The sequence below is a fragment of the Leuciscus leuciscus genome (assembly GCF_965113295.1).
Source record: "Leuciscus leuciscus genome assembly, chromosome: 13".
NCBI lineage: Eukaryota > Metazoa > Chordata > Actinopteri > Cypriniformes > Leuciscidae > Leuciscus > Leuciscus leuciscus.
Window position 1 is genome coordinate 1,025,759 of NC_138737.1, and position 12,507 is coordinate 1,038,265.

Genomic DNA, 12,507 nt, shown 5'->3' on the forward strand with positions numbered 1-12,507 from the left:
TCCAGTCCAAATATCTAAAAACTCTTAAAACAAGATGCATTTACTAGATGAGTAAAATTACATAAGATATTATGTCCTGTTTTCTGGGGGAATTCATCAAAATGAAGTGAGTTTTTGCTTAAAAAGCTAAATGATCTGCCATTGGGGTGAGAAAAATAATGTTTATTCAAACAGAAACCAGACTATTTTTCTCACCCCATTGGCAGATCATTTTGCTTTTTAAGCAAAAACTCACTTTATTTTGATGAATTCCCCCAGAAAACGTACTCGGTTACTAACGTAACCTCGGTTCTCTCTAGAGAGGAAACGAGTACTGCGTAATATCTTACGCTAGGGGAAATCTCTTTTCCGCGAGATACTGAAGCCAAAAAATTATCCTTAATTTTGAAATAATGTAAAACGCGTTGCGGCAGCATGCAGACATAGGCGAGACAGCTCGCGCGCCTATTGGCTGCCCTGCGGCAACTGCAGCAGCCTATCGATAAGGCCCTATCGTGACGTCATCACCAATGGGGGCGCTTCGCGCCCCATACGTCACGTCCCGCCGAAACGGGCGTGGCCTGGGGCTATAAATATAGCATCGAAAGGCTAGCTTACCGGTTTTTCATCGCCGGAGCGAACCGGAGCGTGCGCAGGCACGGCAAGATACGCAGTACTCGTTTCCTCTCTAGAGAGAACCGAGGTTACGTTAGTAACCGAGTACGTTCTCTTACGAGAGGTACTCTCGTACTGCGTAATATCTTACGCTAGGGGAAACAGTGTAAAACGCCGTGCATGCTATGATCCAGCACCAAAGTCCCAAGGGCAGGTGCCCGGGCTCATGTAGTACATGATCATAAGTGACTCACAGAGAGCCCAGGAAGAGTGGCTAGAATAGCATCATTCCTGTAATGCAGCATCCTATAAGAACAGTTATAGTGATGGTATTTACTCAGTCAGGGCGACCCCGGCCTGGACTGATGAATATAGTGGGTCTTACACATTGCCCATAGAGCTGCGCGATCTAAACGAGCGTTGCTCGCGCTATTTTGGTATTCTGGGCCGGACGTACTCGGGGCAGACAGTACCGATTTCTAGACTGAAAGCAGCTTAGCTTGCAGAGCGGGAACCTCTAGGTTATAAAACCTTATAAATGTAGACGGGGAGGCCCAGCCTGCCGCCATACAGATATCTTGCAAGGCAATCCCACTAGACCAAGCCCACGACGAGGCCACGCCTCTCGTGGAGTGCGCTCTGACACCCAATGGGCACTGCAAGCCCTTAGAGGTGTAAGCCAGCGCTATAGCATCGACTATCCATCTGGATAGGCTCTGTTTCGAAACGGCGAGTCCCTTAGAACGTCCGTAGAGTGAAACAAAGAGCTGCTCCGTCTGTCTGAAAACAGACGTGCGGGACACATAAGCCCTTAGCGCCCTGACTGGGCAAAGGAAGCTGGCGTCCTTCTCCTCGTTAGAGACCGGCAGGGCAGACAGGGAAATTACCTGGGCCCTGAACGGTGTATTGAGGGATTTTGGGACGTACCCGTGCCTTGGTTTGAGTATGACTTTCGAGTCATTTGGCCCAAACTCCATACACGTCGCGCTCACTGAGAGCGCTTGTAAGTCCCCTATGCGCTTCACTGAAGCGAGAGCCAGAAGAAACACCGTTTTGAAAGACAAGTGTTTGATATCTACTGACTGGATAGGCTCAAATGGGGCACCCTTCATGGCCTCCAAGACCGTAGAAAGGTCCCATATGGGGACTGAGGGAGGTCTGGGAGGATTTAACCTCTTAGCTCCTCTAAGGAACCGAATGACCAGATCGTTCCTTCCTAGTGACTGACCAAGCGTTGGTTTGGAAAACGCTGCTATAGCCGCCACATAGACTTTGAGCGTGGATGGGGCTCTGCCTTCATCCAGTAGCTCTTGTAGGAAGGAGAGAACCTCCGTCACTCCACAGTCCAGGGGTGAAAAGCCGCGTGCTGTGCACCAGCTGGAGAACACTGACCATTTTGAGGAATAGAGCCGTCTCGTAGAGGGAGCTCTAGCCTGCATGATCGTGTTTAACACTCCCTCTGGGATATCAGAGGGTACCCGTTGATGGCCCACGCATGTAGGGACCAAAGCTCCGGGCGAGGATGCCAGATCGAGCCCCTGGCTTGAGAGAGGAGGTCCCTCCTCACTGGTATTGGCCATGGGGCAGTGCTCGTCAGCTGCATAAGAACTGGGAACCAAGCCTGGTTCTTCCAGAACGGAGCAACCAGTAACACTGAGCATCTGCTTTCCCTGATCCGCTCTAATACCTGAGGTATGATCGTGATGGGGGGAAAGGCATAGAGCGGGCAGCGGGGCCAGACGTGGGCCAGCGCATCCCTGCTCTTTGAGAAAAATTCCGGGCAGTGAGCGTTTTCTTGAGACGCAAACAGGTCTATCTTTGCTCTGCCGAATGTCTGCCACAGCAGTTGGACTGTCTGCGGATGCAGTGACCATTCTCCTGCTGGAACATTGTTCCTGGACAGTCTGTCTGGTCCCACATTCAGGTGGCCAGGCACATGCGCTGCTCTGAGCGAGCGCAAATTGTGCTGAGCCCATACCAGGAGGCGTTTCGCTAACCTGTATAGGTTTCGGGATGTGATGCCTCCCTGGCGATTTATGTAGGCTACCACTGACATGTTGTCCGAGCGGACCAAGACGTGGTGTCCTGCTATTTGGGGACGAAAGCGCCTCAGCGCGTTGTCGACTGCCATCATTTCCAGGCAGTTTATGTGCAGAAGCTTTTCCCGTTCTGACCACTGGCCAAAAAACGGTCTGCCCTCGAGCAGTGCTCCCCATCCCGAGGTGGAGGCGTCCGTGGACACCACCTTCACACTCGAGGAAGTCCCCAGGCTTACACCTGACTGGTACCAGTCGGTCGCTTTCCAGGGTATCAGTGCTGAGACGCATTCCTGATCGACCTTGAGACGAAAGAGACCTGAAGTCCATGCTCGACGCGGTACTTGCGCTTGTAGCCAGAACTGCAGTGGGCGCATGCGAAGCAGACCCAGCTGGAGAACTGTGGATGCTGCTGCCATGAGACCGAGCATCCTTTGAAACTTCTTTAGCGGGACTATAGTGCCGCGGCGGAAGGTTTCTGTCATGCGCTGAATAGTCAATCTGCGCTGTAGCGATATTTGAGCTGTCATTGACAGCGAGTCCAGTTCTGTGCCCAGGAAAGATATTCTCTGACTGGGAGACAGTGAACTTTTCGCCCAGTTGACTTTGAGACCCAGATTCTCGAGATGTTCGAGTAAAATGGTTCTGTGTTCTATGAGCTCCGTATGTGACTGAGCTAGAACCAGCCAATCGTCCAAGTAGTTCAAAACTCGCATTCCCCGAAGTTTCAGGGGAGCGAGGGCTGCGTCCATGCACTTCGTGAATGTACGGGGTGCTAGGGACAGGCCAAACGGTAGGACTGTGTATTGATAAGCCTGGCCCTCGAAGGCGAATCTCAAAAATCGCCTGTGACGTGACGCTATTTGTATTTGGAAATACGCGTCTTTCAGATCTATTGACACAAACCAGTCCCCGTGGCGAATTTGCGCGAGGATTTTCTTGGTTGTGAGCATTCTGAACCTGCGTTTTGAAAGCGCTACGTTCAGTTGTCTTAGATCTAGAATGGGTCTGAGACCCCCGTCTTTTTTCGGAACCAGAAAATATCTGCTGTATAGCCCCCCTTCGCTCTGAGCTTGAGATAAAGGCTCTATTGCCCCTTTGCTCAACAGCTTCGCAATTTCGGTACGAAGTACACTTGCTACTTCCTTTTCTACCGTGGTTTCGACTCGCACCGCACAACGGCGGGGACGTCGAGCGAACTGTAGCGAATAGCCTCTTTTTATAATGTTCAGCACCCATTCTGATACACCGGGAAGCTTTGCCCACGCATGTGCGTGCATAGCTAAGGGTTGAATGAGATTGGAGCTCTGGTCGTGACATAGTGGCGACCGGGGAGCTTCGGTATGCTGTATTATAGACACCGCATTTGCAGCGCTCGAGGCGGGGAGTGTTTTGATCACAGCGGGCGGTTCGCCCGCGCTCGGCTCTCTCACGGCAGGTAGCTGAGAGACGGCGAGCGTGGGGGAAACCGAGGGATTCGTCATGTCTGTGAGTGAATGTGGGCGCAGGACAGCGGGCACATTTGCACTGAAAACACCATCGACCTGAGTCGGTTGTATGTGTGTTGGTTTCGTTTTTACAGAAACCAAGAGACATGCAGCGTGTAGTGTTTGTGGGCACTGGGACGTGGGCACGTTCACTACATTCTGTGCGCAATCGACATGAGTCGATTTTATGTGCGCGAGCCCTGTGGGGCGGGCTGTGTCTGTGTGTAGGAATGGGCACTGGGCAGTGGGCAGTGGGCATTTTTACTACACTCATAACACCGTCGGCCGTGGCCGGAATACCAGAAAATACGCTCTTTACAGGATTTATCTGGGTCGCCGTGAAAACGGCGTTTGTGTACAGGCAAGCGGGTAATGCAACCGACTTGTTTACTGCAGAGTACACTGGAACAGTCGCATGTAATGGAACTGGACGAGCGGGAAGTTTTGGTGGAAACCCGGCCGCAGCGGGGCTTGAACACCGTCGTTTTCCTAAGCTGGCTAGGAAGACTTTGAGGCCTCGGGCTTCATCTCAACCTTCGGCCGAGTCCCACGCTGTGGGGGGCGGCGGCCGGCAGAGCGAGAGCGTGGTCTCTGGTCCCGGGCCTGTCGACGCTGTGAAGCGGCGGCGGGGGGCGGTGGCTGCGAGCTGCGAGCAGACGGCTGTTTAGAGCGGCCTGATGCGGAGCTAGAGCGCTTTGGCAAAAAGTGCTTCATGGCCTGCGACGTCTTTTGTACCTCAGCGAATCTGTCCGCGAAATCTTTGACGGACGATCCAAAGAGGCCAGTAGCAGAAACGGGGGCGTCGAGGAACACAGAGCGCTCCGAGTCCGGCATTTCTGAAAGCGTCAGCCAGAGGTGTCTCTCAGCAACGGTGAGAGAGGCCATGTTCCGCCCTATGGCCTGTGCAGCGGATTTCGTAGCGCGGAGTGCGAGGTCCGTAGCGCTCCTTAAATCCGCCACGTTGATTGCTTCCGTGCCTTCCTCGTCCAGCTTTCGGAGAAGGTTAGCTTGGAAGATCTGGAGAGTGGCCATAGTGTGTAGCGCTGATGCAGCCTGCCCAGCGGCGGTGTAAGCGCGACTGTGCAGGGTGGAAGTAGCGCGGCAGGCTTTTGAAGGTAGCGCCGTCTTAGTCCGCCGTCCAGCAGAGGGCGGGCAAAGATGGGCTGCTACCGCCTCCTCCACTAGAGGGAGAGCGAGGTATCCTCTGTCTTTGGCACCGTCCACCACGGAGAATGCCGCCGAAGCAGAGGAACGTAGCCTGGCTGAAAAAGGGGCGCTCCAAGACTTTGCCAGTTCTTCATGAAGCTCAGGAAGAAACGGGGCGGGTCTTGAGGGCGTGGAAACGCGGTCCCCTTGCAGAAAACAGCCGTCCAGACGGTTGCGTGTAGGCTCGGCGGGCGCGGACCACTCGAGGCCGAGGCTCTCTGTGGCCTGTGTGAGCAGACGCATCAGCTCAGCTTCAATGCTGGCCCGTTTTCCTGACGACTCGCGGGCAGAAGAAGGGGCGAGGTCCACAGAGCTCGCCCAATCCTCGCTGTCCGAAGCCAGGATAGAGCAGTTGTCCTCCTCGAAAACTGCCGCTTCTTCCTTGTCATCTCCGGCGGAAGCGGCGGCCAGCGGCGGCCACTGTCCGGGAGTGAGAGACTCGAGAGAAGCAGACGGCGAAGCTGGCAGGCGCACCGGCGAGCTTTTCTCGGTGGGAGGCTCAGGGATCCGCTGAGCACGGCGCTTTTTACGGCGCGGCGTCGAAGCGGGGGGTGCAGGCTCGTGGAAAGTTGCCATGCGAGTCCTCAGAGTCGCCATAGGCATAAGCTCGCAGTGAGGGCATCCGCCGTCAGCGAGCGCTAGAGCCGCATGTCCTTCACCCAGGCAGGAAACGCAGATGACATGGCGGTCCCCGTCGCTGAGTGGGGCTCGGCACGAGCCACAGGATGGACGAGACATCTTGAAAAAGACGCTCTGCTCTTTTAGAAAGGGAGTGTGAGTCGCGGCGGCGAACACACACAAAGCAATGAAAGGATATAACGCCGGATAGCGTAGCAGGAACGGTGGTTGAAGGCGGCGCGGCCAGCGACTCCAGGTACCGAACTCGTCCCGCTGAAATGCTGTTTCCACGGCGCGGCTTCTTCTCTCTGGATCCAGCGATGCGTGAGCTCCGCTGAAGAGATGAAAAACCGGTAAGCTAGCCTTTCGATGCTATATTTATAGCCCCAGGCCACGCCCGTTTCGGCGGGACGTGACGTATGGGGCGCGAAGCGCCCCCATTGGTGATGACGTCACGATAGGGCCTTATCGATAGGCTGCTGCAGTTGCCGCAGGGCAGCCAATAGGCGCGCGAGCTGTCTCGCCTATGTCTGCATGCTGCCGCAACGCGTTTTACATTATTTCAAAATTAAGGATAATTTTTTGGCTTCAGTATCTCGCGGAAAAGAGATTTCCCCTAGCGTAAGATATTACGCAGTACGAGAGTACCTCTCGTAAGAGAACAGGACATAATATCTTATGGTATTTTACTACTGAAGTAAATGCATCTTAATGTAAGATTTTTTTAATATTTGGACTGGAAACAAGACAAAAACACTAAGTAAAGCATTTTTTTTGCAGTGTTCTGTTCCTGTTATTTGGTTTTGTAAAGATTTGAGTTAGTTTGAGAATAAAGGCATCCTAAAGTGTGATGTAAGAGGTCTTGTCTCACATTTAGGCATGTCCATGGGGTCGGGGCTGCCCAGGAGGTCTCGTACAAACAGCCCGTCGGCCTCGGCCCGGCTCAGCCAGTTGTTACAGGCGAAGTAGAAGCGTAAGTGTGGCCGGTTCATGTCTGTGACCACGACCCGGTCCAGATACCAGCTGGCGTTCAGGCCCGTGTTATCATGTTCAATCCTGAATAACAGCACAGAACGGACTGACATCAACACCACACTTCTGCTTTAATTGTGTTCTTACTTTTTCCATTACAAATAAATCAAGATACATTTACTGGAGAAGAAGCAAAATGACTGAAGATATTAAGTAGGGATGCACCGATATGAACATTTTGGCTGATACTGATAACCGATAAATCTTTATATTTGAAAGCCGATAACCGATATATTGGCCGAAAAATCGGGCCGATAACGATACCATTATAACCGGACATATATCGGCTAATACCGATCAACTTACCTAATTTTCTTCAAAGGTCCGACATTGTGTGTTTTTATCCGGAAGACGTCAGTTTTGTTTTTTTCAAAAGCAGTTCGATTCCTGTAATAAATATCAATGCAAACAATAACCGAACATTTCATTTCTTGTAAATAAGGTGTTAATATGAAACCATAATAATACACTAATAATGTTTTATGATACAATGGTTTAAATATAAATTACTGAAGAAGAACAATCTTATAAGCATCAAGTGGGTGTGCACTGAATAAATGCACACCGTGTAAAAACAGTGTTTGAAACTCACAAATGCTTCATATTTAAATGTCTTTAGTAAACTTACAGAGTCACGATACATTTCAGAAAATATATGATATCTAGCACCCAATATATCATGTATTTGCTGATGGGACATATTGTAAACACACATATTCAGTAAATGAGCTTTGGATAATTATGTATTTCATGTGACATAAACTGCAAAGAAATGTTGTCGTGCTTCGTATTTCTGTATAATATCTAAACACTCTTAAATCAAGATACATTTACTGGAGAAGCAAAATGACTGAAGATATTAAGACTGAAAAATGTATCAAAATGAAGTGAGTTTGTGCTTAAAACAGTGGATCTTAACAATTGATCTTAATTCAAACGGAAAACATTATATTTCTGACCCCATTGGCAGATATTTGTTCTTTTTAAACCCTCTGTTGCTCTTAATTCGTGTGGCGGTCACAAATGACCAATTTGTATTATTATTATTATTTCAATGAAATTAATTTTTTTTGTTTGATAATATTCTTTTATTTAATATTTTGTATTTTTAGGGTATTTTATAGATTATATTTATGCAGTGGTTATAATCCATTTATTCACTTTTTGAGCATAGAACTGAAAACGAAAATTCCAACTTAAACTGTCATAAATATTGAATGCTTTGGAAATATATATTTTCCAAAACAAGTTTTACTCTAAAACTGTGAGAAAATGAAAGCCATTAAGTTGATGGTTATTTGAGGTTGATATCTCAAAAAATGAGCGTTCAGTGAGAGTGTGTTCAGCTGCAGTACCAAACGCTTCCACTAGAGGAAACTCGTCTCCATTAATTTCTAATGCGCTCATTTCAGACCGCGAGGAGCTCAAGTGTGACTCACAGGAATATTTAAACATTTTTTGTGCATTCACACAGCAAGTGCCAAAACCTTTACCAAGTCTTGTGCCATTCCGATGAAGCAAAAAATTATAAAAAATCTAAATGTTTTGGTCAAAAATAAGCACCATATTTTGATACATTGTTCAGAAAACAAGACTTAATGCTTCTCAAGTAAATGTGTATCTTGATTTAAGAATGTTTAAATATTTGCACTGTAAAACAAGGCAAAAATACAAAGCAAGAACATCATATTTGCAGGTGTGAGTCAAGCTAGATGATCGGTTTGAATGATGTGTGTCTGGAAACAGAATAGTAAAGTGCTGTGGTGTTTGGTCTCTACAGCACAATGCTATACATTTCCACAATCTGATCCACACGAGTCCATCATAGTGATGATGTACAGCACATGCATATTGTAGCCCTTCATTATGAGGAGCAATAGACCTCCTGATAAGCCTTTTCTGCTGTCGAATCGGAAATATTGGTCCTTGATGAAAGGTTCTAGAATATCATGTGCACAAGTTCAGAGTAAAGGTCACAATGGCAGCGACTCAAATACCTCTTCTCTGTGCTGTGGATTCAGGGAAAGACAGAGTGACGGTGTTACATTTCATCAGAAAAAAATAACTTTAAATACAAGAGCAAACAACGAGGCTGCGGCTACCAGGCATTTCATTTATTATTAACAGAGATGATTATGAATCAAGTTTCAGGTCAGTAGTGTTGACTCACTTGCTGGCCAGGTGCAGTTTGGGAGTGATGCCATATTCCCCGAACAGCGTGACAAACACATTGGCGTCTGTACCTGCGCCATTAACGTCTCCAGTGATAGTCACCACCTCATACACTGTCATTCAATTGAGCACAGAAAGAATGAGTAAGAGATCCAGTGCATTATTAATGAGCAGGATATTCACACTTGAGTGAATAACAGTGTGAAACGCCCTGATGAACAGTGACTACGGTCAAATCAAGCCTTGATAACCCATATTAAAACTAGGGATGCACCAATATGAAGATTTTTGGCTGATACAGATAAATCTTTATATCTGAAAGCCGATAACCGATATATTGGCCGATAAATCTAGATCCAAATTTTGGCCGATACCGATAAATCTTTATATTTGAAAGCCGATAACCGATATATTGGCCGATAAATCTAGATACAAATTTTGGCCGATACCGATAACCGATAAATCTTTACAGTTGAAAGCCGATAACCGATATATTGGCGGATAAATCTAAATCCGAATTTTGGCCGATACCGATAACCGCTAAATGTTTATATTTGAAACCCAATAACCGATATCTTGGCAGATAAATCTAAATCCAAATTTTGGCCGATACCGATAAGTCTTTATATTTGAAAGCCAATAACAAATATATTGGCCGATAAATCTAAATCCAAATTTTGTCCGATACCGATAACCGATAAATATTTATATTTGAAACCCAATAACAGATATCTTGGCAGATAAATCTAAATCCAAATTTTGGCCGATACCGATAAATCTTTATGTTTGAAAGCCGATAACCCATATATTGGCCGATAAATCTAAATCCAAAATTTGGCCGATACCGATAACTGATAAATCTTTATATTTGAAAGCCGATAACCGATATATTGGCGGATAAATCTAAATCCAAATTTTGACTGATACCGATAAATCTTTATATTTGAAAGCCGATAACCGATATATTGGCGGATAAATCTAAATCCGAATTTTGGCCAATACCGATAACCGATAAATGTTTATATTTGAAACCCAATAACTGATATCTTGGCAGATAAATCTAAATCCAAATTTTGACCGATACCGATAACTCTTTATATTTGAAAGCCGATAACCAATATATTGGCCGATAAATCTAAATCCAAATTTTGTCCGATACCGATAACCGATAAATATTTATATTTGAAACCCAATAACAGATATCTTGGCAGATAAATCTAAATACAAATTTTGTCCGATACCGATAACCGATAAATATTTATATTTGAAACCCAATAACAGATATCTTGGCAGATAAATCTAAATACAAATTTTGGCCGATACCGATAAATCTTTATATTTGAAAGCCGATAACCCGTATATTGGCCGATAAATCTAACTCCAAATTTTGGCCGATACCGATAGCTGATAAATCTTTATATTTGAAAGCCGATAACCGATATATTGGCGGATAAATCTAAATCCAAATTTTGACTGATACCGATAACCGATAAATCTTTATATTTGAAAGCCGATAACCGATATATTGGCCGATAAATCTAAATCCAAATTTTTATATAAGTTTTGAGAGCCTGATTACAAAAACAAAAGTCTCACAATTGGGGATATTTTGGGGATATTTAATTTAATTTCATCAATCAATAAATTCCTCTTGAAACAAACTTTGTTGTATTATTTAAATTTAATACTGTGAAGCTGCTTTGATACAATCTGTATTGTGAAAAGCGCTATACAAATAAACTTGACTTGACTTGACTTGACCATTAAAAGCCATGTCCCAAACACACAATTATAATGTTCTCATTATTATTTTATGTAGCCGATATGACACATGTTGCACTGAACTGTATTTTCTTTTTTTGAAGTGATTCCAATCATATTTCAAGCAATTCAAAACCCTCACGTTGAACAGTCGCATCTGAAGAGTCTCAGCTGAAGGAAATAATACATTATTTATCAGCTTTAATATATCGGCCACATTTTCTTATCGGGACGATAATAATCAAAAACTAACGTATATCAGCCGATATCGATATGTTGGCCGATATATCGTGCATCCCTATAGAATATGAATCGCAGCAGTATAAGGAGTGCAATATTACCATATTCAGTGGTCAAAATATCATTGAAATCTCCCTAGCTAACAAAAAGAACATTTTCCAGTGTTCCCATTCAGTTCAAATGTTTAAAATGGTTTTCTTGGTAATGTGAACACCATGGAAACGTTCCATTTGATCATTCCTCAAACATTAAAACATTTCAAACTTAATGGGAATGTCAGAACATATCTTTTCATCAGTTGAACAGTACATCGCTCTACGTTACGAACAGAAAACCCGATGTTTAATAATGTTTGACTTGTCTTACCCTTTTTCTTGTGGTACTCGTCCTCATAGTTCTCCACCTTCTCAGGCTCATAGTTCCTCAGCTCGTTCTCATAGATCTCCACATAATCAACGTTTTTGGATTTCTTCTTCTTGCCTTTCCCCTTCTTGCCCTCGTCGTCGCTCTCGCCGCTTCCTTTCTTGCTCTTCTTCTTCTTCTTCTTCTTCTGGGAGTCGTCGCCGTCCTCCTCCTCTTCTGGGTCCGTTTCTTCTTTCTTCTTCTTCTTCTTCCCCCCCTCATCTTTGGACTTCTTGTCTTTGGATCCCATGATGCCCTCGACAGGGTTCTTCTCCTTTCTGCTAGTTCTCCCGTCTTCGGTCACTTGAACGACGTCCGGAAGGTTCTTGCGCTTGTTCTTCGACTCGTGTTCATCTTCATCTTCCTCGCTGCTGCTCTTCACCTCCTCATCCTTTGATCTAGAGCTTTTCTTCTTCTTTTTCTTCTTCTTCTTCTTCTTTTCTGGCTCTTTGTGGCTCTTCTTCACCTCGGATGCATCGCTGACCGACTCTGTGTCCTCAGCGTGTTTCTGTTTCTTCTTAGTGGCACAATCTGGACCGCTGATCTTACCTTTCCTTCTCGACTTTGATTTCTTCTCCTCTCCGTCATCGTTCTCCCCCTCTTCTTCGGTTTCTTGTGCCTGCCGTGTTTTTTTCTCCTTCGAGGGCATCTTTAATTTATTTACTACAGTGTAACTTTAACTGTTGACTGTGAAAGAGGACGAGTGTGACCTGTGATGATCGGTGGATCTGCCAGGTGAAGATCTCGAGTCGTTGGGGCTTTTCCCTTTCTCTGATGACAGTCGACCTCATTAAACATGACACAACATCATCATGTGACTGAGGGGAGAGTAAACAATCAAACATGAGCTGTCACTCAAACTGCTCAGTCATACATCTAACGGGAACACTTTACAATAAGGTTCATTAGTTCATAAGGTTCAGTAAGGTTCATGAGTTAGCATTAGGTCATGTTTGTGT

The 12,507-nt window shown here is 45.9% G+C and overlaps 1 protein-coding gene across 1 annotated transcript in view; it reads right to left on the minus strand.

The window, feature by feature from the left end:
• Positions 1-12,077, minus strand: part of loxhd1b (lipoxygenase homology PLAT domains 1b) — a 65,785-nt gene extending 53,708 nt beyond the window's left edge. The window contains exons 1-5 of the mRNA XM_082188852.1: positions 11,513-12,077; positions 9,144-9,258; positions 8,971-8,982; positions 7,280-7,360; positions 6,813-6,997 (exon numbers count right to left, since the gene is read on the minus strand). Coding sequence (XP_082044978.1) covers positions 6,813-6,997; positions 7,280-7,360; positions 8,971-8,982; positions 9,144-9,258; positions 11,513-11,798 — 679 coding nt within the window. The 5' untranslated portion in view covers positions 11,799-12,077. The remainder of the gene's footprint in view (positions 1-6,812; positions 6,998-7,279; positions 7,361-8,970; positions 8,983-9,143; positions 9,259-11,512) is intronic.
• Between the last annotated feature and the right edge of the window lie 430 nt (positions 12,078-12,507).